The sequence below is a fragment of the Eublepharis macularius genome, chromosome 11, assembly GCF_028583425.1.
Source record: "Eublepharis macularius isolate TG4126 chromosome 11, MPM_Emac_v1.0, whole genome shotgun sequence".
NCBI lineage: Eukaryota > Metazoa > Chordata > Lepidosauria > Squamata > Eublepharidae > Eublepharis > Eublepharis macularius.
The window spans coordinates 31,583,184-31,595,233 of record NC_072800.1 but is presented as its reverse complement, the minus strand read 5'-3'; the positions used below and the strand labels follow the sequence as shown (position 1 = coordinate 31,595,233).

General features: G+C 42.5%; 1 protein-coding gene across 1 annotated transcript in view; it reads left to right on the top strand.

Annotated features, from left to right (window-relative positions):
• Positions 1–10,709: 10,709 nt before the first annotated feature.
• TMC2 (transmembrane channel like 2) overlaps positions 10,710–12,050 on the top strand; it is a 59,636-nt gene continuing 58,295 nt past the window's right edge. Inside the window, exons 1-2 of the mRNA XM_054990919.1 lie at positions 10,710–10,755; positions 11,247–11,294. Of these exons, the coding sequence (XP_054846894.1) occupies positions 10,710–10,755; positions 11,247–11,294 (94 nt within the window). The remainder of the gene's footprint in view (positions 10,756–11,246; positions 11,295–12,050) is intronic.

Sequence of the window (12,050 nt, the reverse complement as noted above, 5' to 3'; positions counted from 1 at the left end):
TGTCTACCTGGATTATGCAAGAACCCAACATAAAGTTACAAGTAAAGCCTGCAAATGTTCTACAGACACTGTAATATGTTTTGTTAAGGTTAGTGTAGCATTTGTTCTCCATTACATGGATATTATATTTTGTAACATTTTAGACTGTGTTTCATTAATTATGGTTTCCTAAAGGTAAAGGGACAGCGTAAAGGTAAAGGTGCAAACACTGAGTCATTACTGACCCAAGGGGGGACATAGCATCACAATGTTTTCTTGGCAGACTTTTGTTATGGGGTGGTTTGCCATTGCCTTCCCCAGTCATCTACACTTTACCTCCAGGAAACTGGGTACTCTTTTTACTGACCTTAGAAGGATGGAAGGCTGAGTCAACCTTGAGCCAGCTACCTGAACCCAGCTTCCGCCAGGATTGAGCTTAGATCATGAGCAGAGCTTGGGCTGCAGTACTGCAGCTTACCGCTCTGTGCAATCATGTTTTATTATAAATTGCTACAAGTTTTTCTGAAAATTAGTAGGATAAAAAATACTGCAAACAGCTAGTGCTGCAAAAAATGGATTTTCTATGATCAGATGTCCTGATTTTTTTTTTTTTTTGCTTGGCAGGCCAGCGCCACAGGGTGGAGGGGAGCTGGGGGGGGGGCAAGGCAACAGAAATACACAAGACAACCATGATGGAGTTAAAAGAGGCCACAACTTTATTGATTTACAGCTCGCGGAGCACTAGCACTGCATAGGGCTCCAATCTGAGCAGCGGCTGACCTGCCTGCCAGCTGATGACCATCACGCCCTCAGACTCTTGCTGAGGGGAAGGAACCATGTGATGACAGTTAGTGAGATACCACGTGGGTGTACACCACTGTGTTGATCCCCTGCCACCTGGGAGTGAGGCGAACCTGACAGCCCCAAGCTGGACGTGCATGTATCATGTCACACTCCCCAGACCCCTTAAGAGGATCCCCATAATAGGGAAACTGCGGGCCAAGCTACAAGTGACAAGTGACACGGGTCGGATACTTGTCAGCTTCCCTCAAGTTTTGATGGGAAAAGTAGGCATCCTGGTCTTGCAACTTGGCTCTCTGACTACTGTCCAATGGACTTTTCAACTGTCACTTGTCCAACATTCCGCCAAGCTGCCTACATTTCCCATCAAAACTTGAGGGAAGCTGACAAGTGTCCAACCTGTGTCAGGTGTCACTTGTAGCTTGGCTCTGAGCTCAGGGGCCCTGTTTCCCCCCGAACGGATCAGTGCCCAATGACACAACTGCCTGCTTCACTCCAAAGCTGTGACAAAAGGGAGGACTGGATGGGATACCAGCCACAAGCCAAGTGCCATGGGGCAGAGCCAGCAGCAGCCCTGAGAGGAGACTGCACCTCCTAGGTCCGCAGCCTTCTCTCCTGCCCCTCGCTGCCCAGGCCAGCGTGCTCCAATTGGCTGGCCTCAGTGTTTGAATCTGGGAGGTGCAAGTTGCCCCGCCAAGGGCACAGGGAGCTTCCTGCCGCCTTTCAACCTGGCGGCCACCTTGCACCCTGCTCCCTCCTGTGTGGCCTGCAACTGAATCCTCCAGTTAAGTCAGTGGGCCAGCATTTCTCACTATGCACATTGACTTTGATGCTCTCTTTACCATTCATGTCCAACAGCACCTTAAAGACCCAGATCTTGCTTTTCGACTGCAGACCAACACAGCTACTTGCCTTTACCATTCATGGATCTCCAGAATAGCAATGTAGTCCTAAACAAAGTCACATCTGTCCAAATCTATTGAACTCAATTCTGCATAGAATTGTACTGTAAAGCTCCTTTGTCAGGTCCCTCATCATCCATCAGTTTCCAGGTGATGGCCAAAATTAATAATAGCATGTATGTTGTGCTAAAGGCAATGCAGAAGTGGGAAAGTTTTCCCTATTCAGCTATGCTAGTGTATATTTATATCCAACTGCTTCTCTTATCAAATACAAAAAAGGTATCTTACAACTATGAAAGCCTAAATCCCTCAGTCCTTTTGCTAATTTCTTCAGTAATGGAAATGGAGTGGAATTGCTTAGTAACTTCTTTTCTACATAAGAACACTGTAAATCTGTGTTTGCAACTTTGAAAGTCTTAAGCAGAAGGCGATAATTCAAGGGTATTATTATCAGTAGCAATCTATTCTTCAAGATTAAAAGAGATGGAAGGAAGTATAATGTATTTGAGGAGAATTCAGCTTTTGTATTGGAAGGGACAGAAAAAAGATTTTTATAATCCAGTCACATCAATAACACTCCACAGGCTATGCCTCATGCCATTCATATCATAACATCTCCCAAAGCATTTTGGGTTCAAAATGAAATGCCTTCTCAAAAAGCAAGAGAATGCTTTACCTGGTAGGGAACATCTTCTAATTTTGCCACTATGTGAGTATTTGATCCACTGCGAAAAAGAGAGCTTTTTATGCCATGATACCTGTGCAAGGTGCACAGCACAGGATCTAGCTAATCACCATTTTATGCAAAAAACAAAATTTTCTTAACCCTCCAAACAATTTGTAGAAGTGACAGCAAATTTACATTTACATTTACAAGATTCTGATTCATTAGACTCTCATTATGAGCTTTTCAAGATCCGTTTAAAATTCCAATGAAGATTAAAAATTAGAATGGATATAAGACAGATTGATATTTTATGCCTCGACTTTCAGAGAAATAGGGAAACACCAGCGTTTCATTTTTCTTTTATGATGATATTTTCTTCTCTTGAGAGGTTGGATTCAGAATAAATTGGCAGCTTTCACCAGTTCTCCCTACCTATTGCAGACCCTCCTTATACTGTTCCTGGGGGTTTCCTGTCCCCAAGGAACAGCATTTCATGAAGATCCAAGGCAGGAGGGGCAGGAAAGTTCCAATCAGCGAGGGAAAATGTAGCGGCGATATGGAGAAAATGCTTGAAGAAATGTACTGAATATATCCAGTGCGTTGCCAATGAAGTGATACGTGCCTGAGTCTGCAATAGCTCCCAGATTCCCTGCCCTGCTAAATCCAAGATTTTCTGCTCTTGAAGTTTCTATTTATATCAGAAGAAAAGTATGAAAGCTGGCCTAATGCTTTCCCCCAAGCACTTCAACTAGGAGAATAATCAAAGCGCTTCTTCTGCAACAACCTAATATGCAGGGGCAGAGAAGGCAGTGAAAATGAATGACAACCCAAGCAGCCTGTGTGGCATTGGCAATGCCCCACAGCCATTCAGCGGAGACCTAGTCAGCTGCAGCAACCCGCAATAGCTGCTCACCCGCTGCCTCCTCCTGCAGCAGCAGCAGCAGCCCAGGAGGAGGCAGAGAGCGAACCAATGCCTTGCAGGATCACTGCTGCATGTGTCTGAGCTGAGTGGGCTGGTGGAGCTGAGCCTGGCTTCTTTCTGGCCATCAGCAACCCTCTAAGGTCGTGATACTCACTTAGTGACTCAGGAGACTCTTTGACATGCCACCTGTGGCTTTTCTGAACAACATTCTCCAACGCGGCACCTACCCCATTTTCCAGGAAAGTGGACAAGGCGATAGCCCAGTGGCCCTTGTGGTGGCACGTGGTTCCCAGTTAGCACAAAGAGGTTCTGACCACCACCACCACCCCTGCCCCATCTCTTGCAACACTAGAGTTCAACTTGAAGTAGGTTTGTCAGGTCCCCCTTGGCAACTGGACAGAGTTAGGGAGTAGGGGGCAGTGGGTACTTACCCCTCTTCTCCTTGTGCATGCATGCATCCATGGCCCTGGACAATGACATCACTTCCAGCACAACCAGGAAGCAATGGTATCGCACCAGGCTATTTAAGAATCAATCCCAGCACAACACTATCGCTGGAAGTGACAATCCTAGAAGTGACATTGACCAGGACTGCAGGCACACATGCTCCCATTTCCCTGGCCTGCCTCCTCCTGCAGGAGCTCATGCTTCCTTCTGCCGATCAGTTGGCAATCAGTAGGCAGAGGCATGAATCACCAGCAGTTTGCCCACCACTGATGGGCATCTGGCATTGCTAATTTGAAGGGTACGTCTAACCACAAGGGAAGGATTTCTCTTTTAACATCCAGCTTGATAAAGAGTTCAGGAGAATCTGAAAACTTGCACACTGCTTTGTGTTTTAAGTCTGACTTGCAAGCCCTTCCCCTCACCCCAGGTACATAAGGGTTGGCTAAGGTTCAACAGGCATAGGGAGAGACAAGCCTACATGTTCCAAGGTTCTCTGCTAATTCAAAGGGCTATATTAATTGATTGCAGGTGCCAGACTGTCGGGCTTGACGAACAGCAACGAACAGGAATAAACAAGGCTTGCCACGACCGGTTTGTTTAGAATGGGGCCTCACGAACAGCTTGTTTGCGAACAGCAGATTGGGCTGTTCGTGGGGGGTTTTTAATTCGTATTGTTGTTCGTACCCATCTCTACTCACAATCCACTTGGTAGAGGGTGCAGACAGTTCTGTGGATTTGGGCAGAGGCTGTGCCTGGAACAGGGTCCCCAATATCCAGAAGGCCTTGCGACAGCAGGACTCTTTCTGTGCAAATGCTGCATGAATCCTGGAGCTTGCTTATTGCCCTAGGAGCAGTTCCCCTTTCCTCCTGGCAAGATGAAGTGGAGCAGTTCTGTGCTAGGGTGCTGGTCTCAGGCAGTCAATGCAGAGTTGCGCTGCCAGCAATTCCTGCTCTTTGCTCTTCCTTGCTTCTTCAGCTCTTTCCAGCTACTGTTGTTCTCCAAGGAAGAAGGATTCAGTTCTTCCCAGTTAGCAGTTTCAGCTCTATGACCTTCTTAGAACAAAAACTAGAAACAAGCTTTGCCTTCCAAAGAGCAGTAGTTTCAGCACTCCTCTCTCCCTCCAGTCTTTTCAGCTAGCCTACTCCTGCATTATACCACCTCTCCTAGTCACAGTGACCTTTTTTTTAAGTGCATGCCCCATGAGCCTTTGCTAAACATGCAAATTAATACAACCCTAGGTACACCTGTTATCTGCTAATTCTGTATGCTAGTCTGGTCTATCTATGTATCTGCAGTCTATTGATCAGACCTATGTCCTAGGCCCCAAACCCTTTTTATAAGTACAGGCTTACACTGAAACACCAGACTCGAGGGTGGACTAACTGGACTACTCAACTGCTCGGGAAAATTCCCAGTGGGCTACCCTGCCCTGCTCTGGATGGCCACTGCTGACCAGAAGCAAGGCTGAGGGGAGCAAGTTGTCAGGGACCACTCCATTCACCTTGCACCAGGACCTCTTTCAATGTCCCAGTCCTCCCTAGACAACATTTAACCTTTTCATAAAACTGTCAAGTGAAACAGAAAACCTGCCAGAAGGAAGGGCCAAGACGTCTGCTGCATATTTTTTCAGCCTGTCTCTTGTATTAAGGAAGTAGTCTGTACATCTATAAAAGTCGAGATTATGAACGTGAAGATGTTTGCTGTCCACCAAGGAGAGAAATGCCTTTGCTTGGCAGGAAGCAAGGATAAGGGCTGGTGGTCAGAACACTGGGTTCGAGGCAAACATGATGTCTTGCTATGCATCTGTACTATCACAAGAGGGCGCTCTTATTTCTTGATCTTGCTGTTCTTTATATTCTCTGCCCTCATCGTTGCATACTTCTTTCAGTTCTTATTTACTATGATGCCATATTAGGGCTACTGATTTAGATCATATGAAACATCACTAATCAAAACTTCAGCATAAGATATAGTATATACTGTGGACCATTGGTCCATTTTGCCTAACACTGGCAGTAGCTCTCCAAAGTCTTTCCCAGTCCTGCAATTTGATATTCTTTACGTCAAAATGCCAGTGCCTGACAATGTAGCCCTTTGCAAAGTTATTCCATCTAAGTCAGCTGAAAGTCACTCTGCATAGAGCTGCACTGTAAATCTGGAACTTTCTACATATTTAGTATGTGCTGTTCCTCTGGCTTGCAATTTTTGTTTATTGGTGTATTTTTGTCCCATGACATGACTGTACCATCCCTTCAGAGCTGCTACTCAACAAATCAGAAAACAACCAATACAACACCATTCTAAATGCAGCAATTAAGCAATAGCCTAAAACTTTGATATAGCCTATAAACATATTACATCAGATAAAACTGTCTCAGATAAAAATTTGTCTCCCCCTCAAAACCCAACTGAAATCAAAAGAATATTATCAGCTGCTTGAAAGCTAAAATGGAGCTAGCCTACGCAACTTCTCTGTGGAGCAAAATCTATGTAGAGAGACTGTGCCAGTGCTGCCTCTCCCAAGCTAAACAGCCTACTTAACACTTGAATTGTACTCCACTGGTGTGGAAGCCTGCTAGTAAATCCAATGATGATTCTGACAAATGCTAATCAAGTCAAAGACCAGAGAAACATAAGAAGCTGCATTACTAAATCAGATTATTAGTCCATCTAGCTCAATTTTGTCTCCATTGACTAGCAGCCTCTGGTGGAGAAGAGGCCAAATTACATGTTACTTTTTTTTTTTTGAAAATTTTTTTATTGGCTTAGGATCAAATGTTTACACATTACAGTCAATATTCCCATTTCCCAATTTCTAACCCCCTCCCTTTCCTCCCCCTTTTTGTTGACTTCCAACAGTTTTCCAACCCTTTGTCCCTTTTCCCTTACTCCTTTTAATCTCCTCTATCTAACAAATATATATTCTCCCTTTATTCTAAGCAATACTTCTTTAACTATTTTTAATACTCTGTACCCTGACTATGAGTCCCATTTTCCATAATGGATAAACAATTTATCCCATTTTTCATTATTTCACTTTCAAATATTTCTATATATCATAAACTATGTAAACCATACATTCATATAAATCAACCAGTTTAACTTATACTCTATATGTTATTCATTCTATCTTCTTCTTTCTATTTTAGTTATATTTGTTTACATTAGTATTTCTATTCCCCTTCAGTCATAAGTCTATATATGATATCAATCAATTTGACTCATATACAACTTCAAATAAACATATTCAGTTTGGTACACTGTACGGAATCAAAAAGAAAATATTATTAGTTAATCAATCCTTATAGTTAACCCTTATGATTAATTATTTTCTATCAATATTCTATTTATTATTCTATATATATCAATCTAATATCATAACTGCTTAGAAATTCTCTTTTACCTCTTCTCCTCCCCGGTAAAGTCACCCCCCTCTACATTTTATTGTACTTCAGTAGTTCTCAAACTGCCACAGTTCTCCTCCCACCTCCCATTTCTTCTCCAAATATTGTTTCAGCTTCTCCCAGTCTGTGTTAAACTGTCCTGAGTCCAGGTTTCTCAATTTTCTTGTCATTTTGTCCATTTCTGCCATATACAGCAATTTGTGGATCCAATCTTCAATAGTTGGCACTTCTTGTATTTTCCATTTTTGCGCATACAAAAGTCTAGCTGCTGCCGTCATGTAAAATATCAACGTCCTATGATGGGCTGGAATTCCCTCCATTCCCAAGTTTAGTAGCAGGAGTTCTGGGTTCTTATTAATTTGAAATTGTAATATCTCACTCATTTCTCTTATTATTTCCCCCCAGTACTGCCTAGCTACCTCACACGTCCACCACATGTGGTAGAGGGAGCCCTCATGCTTCCTGCATTTCCAGCATTTATTAGAAGTGTTCAAATTCCCTAGCGCAATCTTCTTTGGTGTCATGTACCAACGGTAAATCATTTTGTAAATGTTCTCTTTAATACTAGTGCATGTCGTTGTCTTCATTGTAGTCTTCCACAAGTATTCCCATGCCTCCATTGTTATTTCTTTGTTGAAATTTATGGCCCATTTCACCATTTGTCCTTTAACTATTTCATCCTCAGTATACCATTTCAGCAGTGCTTGGTATACCTTAGATATTCTTTTCTTGTCCTCTTTAAGAAGGGTCTGCTCTAGTTCCGAGTTTTCTGTTCGTATACCTCCCTTTACAGAGTCCGAGTTATATAAATCTCTAATCTGTCTATACTGGAACCAATCATAATAAGGTGATAGTTCCTCCTGAGTCTTTATTCTGAGTTTAGATTCTTCAGTTCTAGTTATTTCTTTATAAGTTAGACATTGTTGCTCATTATCAACAGCTCTCGGATCTATCACCTCATATGGAACTACCCACAAAGGGGTTCCTTCTTCCAGATAGATTCTATACTTCTTCCAGATTATATATAAACTTCTCCGTATATAGTGATGCAGGAACATCGAGTTCGCCTTTACTTTATCATGCCATAAGTATGCGTGCCATCCAAATATTTTTTTATATCCCTCTAGGGCTAGTAATTTCTTATTCTTTAGCGTCATCCACTCCTTCAACCACACCAAGCAAATTGCGTCATGGTAAAGTCTTAGATTGGGCAGTTGCATTCCGCCTCTTTCCTTTGCATCTTGTAAAACTTTCATTTTCACTCGAGGCTTCTTGCCTGCCCATACAAAGTCTGATATTTTCCTCTGCCATTTCTCAAATTGCTTAGAGTCACTGATGATTGGTATTGTCTGTAGCAAAAACATTACTCTTGGTAGCACATTCATCTTAACTGCTGCAATCCTTCCCAACCATGACAAATTTAGTCTGTTCCATTTAATCAAATCTCTCTCTATCTGAGTCCATAGTTTTTCATAGTTGTTTTTAAATAAGTCTATATTCTTAGCAGTCAGTTCGATTCCCAAATATTTCACCTTACTTGTTACTTCACAATCCGTTATTTCCGTTAACAATTGTTGTTTCTGCTTAGTCATATTTTTGCATAGTATCTTTGACTTCTTTTTATTAATATAGAAACCTGCCAAATCTCCGAACTCCTTAATCTTATCTATCACTTTTGGCATGTTCTCCAATGGGTCTTCTACAATTAACATTATGTCATCCACATGTTACTTTTTTGATGAGTTGAGTCCAGGGAACCCACAGGGCTCCTGCCCCCCCCCGCCCTAGGTTCCATTTTTTCAAGCGGAAATGGCAGGGAGAGTAATTTGCCCATCTTCGGAGCCCCTCTTCCCTTTGTACTACCTTTCCACTCCCAGGGCCTGTGAAAATGCTTTCCCCTGCAACTGCTATGTGGCTGCAGAGAAACAGCTGGGAAACAAAATCCAACCTGTCAAAAAATTAACATGTAATTTGGCCCAATGTCACATCTGTGGATGCCCCCCCCCTCAAGGCTGCTCCAGTTTGGAAACTAACAAAGAGAAGCAGCCAGGATGATAAAGTCTTCCAAGACTCAAGGGCATGATCACAAAGCAGCCTGCCTCCTAAACAGGTTTATCTTTTTTAAAAAATTAAACACTTTGTAGTAAACAAACAGATATGGAATGTAGCACTGACAGAGGCCACTTAACCTCCAACCTGTCCTTTTCCTGATACAAATTCCACCCCCGTCCCCCAATACCATTTGCACCAGTATGGAAAATATCATCCAAACCCAGGAAAGAATTTGGATGTATAGTTAACTTCAACAAAAGAACATCTAATATGCATGTTAAAAGGGATTAATCTTGACATAAACATGCAGGAATCAAATCTTGGCTTTCAGTAACCTGCTAAGCAAGGATTACTAATGGATGAGCTGAATGCTGAATAAATGTAACCCAAGTATTAATTAGCTAAAGCTGTATGTTAACCAAAAACGAAGAAAGAAAGGCAACCCTATGTAGTTAAATATTAAGGTATCTGCTGTGTGTGCTCCTAGGATTCAGTTACAGGTTCTGTAAGATACAAAACTGGTCTAAATCACCCCACAACAACTTACCGTATGTCCAACATTTTCTTTTAAAAGTCCCAAGACAAGTTACAAAGTTGTGTCCGCTAAAAAACATGAGAGAGGCTATTCCCACCCCCCACACCTGCCCGTCCACTTTCTAAGCCAACTGAAGCATTCCTACAAGGTTCTGAATTGTTTGTACTCTTTAGACTAGTCTGACATTTACATAAGTAATTGTTTAGGTTCACAGTTTCACATGACTAATTTATACCTTGCACTGAGTAAGCTCAGGAGGCAAAATGCAATCTGTTAAATTCTTAGCCCGTAACTCTGAAAGCAGGTGCAGGATCAATGATTAACGCTGGCGGCACACAGAATGCAGGGTTTTACACGCTGGCTGCAATGGGGTCGCATCCTTTGCCTGCAGACCATACCAAGTGGTTTCATGTTCTTAAAGTATGCGTCTACCCCAGGGTAATCCTGACAAGATCCATGTAGAAATGCAAATGTGAAGATGCCAAAGCAGAGTGTGACAGCTAGTAGCCAAACTCTTGTAGTGCCAAAAAGGGACTGGGAACAAACTTCCTAAAATGTTAAGCAGCGAGTGGAGGAAGTTTCTACCATAGCTAGATGTCCAAGCAGTCATAAAGTGGTCCTGTCTTGCCTCTTCTTTTCCGATGGTTCCTACCAAGCACTCTCCAAAGGGCTTTCCTTCATGTTTAAATAATGTCATGCAATATAATGCCACAGGTGCTTTCCGAGCTGAAAAAGGATCAGAGTAGAAAGTAGCTGGATTGGATTGGTATCGCAAATCTCCTGTAAGCACCCAGCCCATAAACTGAAGCGTCTGTGTAACACAAGAACTGTGTTAGAGAAAACTAGTCGCTGCAGGTTCATTGACGGCTCATTTTGTACATGCCAGTATGTAGCCAAGGAAGAATGCATGGAAAGATGTGCGATCCACATATAATTAGTGGATGAAGTCCTTGAGTAAAAGTACCAATTGCAAATAGAAAGCAGGAGAAGATATCCACCATGAAGAAGAAGAAGAAATGTGAATTGCAAATCATCATGGAAGATGGTTAGTATAGATTTACCAATATTTTGCTACTGCTGGTATGTTGCCTCCTGGGCAACATAAAATTAATAAAAGTACTCTGATACAGATACAATGTTCAAAGTGTGTGTACTTGGTATGACTTTGTATTAAAAAAATTGGCCATTTTCACACTGCTTACCAGCCACGAAACATTGCGCTGAGCTCCCAGAACGACAGTGTCTTCCTGGCGCAATTTTGCGCGAAATCGCGCCAGGAAGATGCTGTCGTTCCGGGAGCTCGGCATGATGTTTCGTGGGCAGTAAGCAGTGTGAAAATGGCCATTGTTAGTTTGCGCACTATTACAAATGTCAGAGCAAGCAAAAACAGAACTGTACACACTTTTTAAAAACAATTTAGCTTTTAAAATCATAAGTCATAAAAGGAAGCTGTATTCTTTCTCCTGGAAGAGTCATCTGTTGTGTGTTAAAGTACCAACAATAAATGTGATCACTTTGTTTGCTTTTGTCTTGCAGTTGGGATGGAGATTGATGGACAAGTAGAGAGCAACTCACCCAGTGAAGGTAAAGGCAAGATTAATAGCCGCTGTCTTTGGAAAGACTCTGTTAAAGAAGAATTTATTTTCCCTGAGAATTACATGCAGTGCATATAAATGAATGCATGCTGGCAGCAATCTAAGCAGTTATTCAGCAACTGGCAGAGTTTGGAGGACTGAGTTGTTTAAGAAAAAGTTTAAGAAAAAGTTTTGAGGAATACTTTGCTATGAGATAAGGCAAGTGTTACTGACAATGGCAGCCTATGCAGAGTTATACCCTCCTAAACCCGTCCAAGTCAAAGGGTTTAACAGCATGCAGCTCTTCTTAGGATGAGAGCTGTAAGAATCACACAGGCCTGGTGGGGACCTCGTAGCTCATCTGGTTCAACTATCACACCTGAAAGGTAGCGTCCTAAAACCTAATGCAGTCCTGCAAGATGTTGTTTACTCAGCCTGATATAAATCTAAAAATGAAGCAAGCAAGCGAGCCAATTCCAACAAATCCCTCTGGCATTTAGAAAGGATTTAACAGCTATCTGCTTTACTGTTTGCAAACGGTTAAATCTATACTAATGGGTAACTCTGGAAATTGAACTGCACAGTGGGTTACATCCAACCACGCAGTTTTAAAGCTCTGCGGCACGGGGGCAATCTAAACTCCCCTCTGCCTGGAGATCAGGGGGCGGGGCCACCAGCCATGTGACCATTTTCAAGAGGTTCCAGAACTCCGTTCCACCGCGTTCCAGCTGGAAAAAAAGCCCTGGGTAGGGGTAAGCAGGAAAGT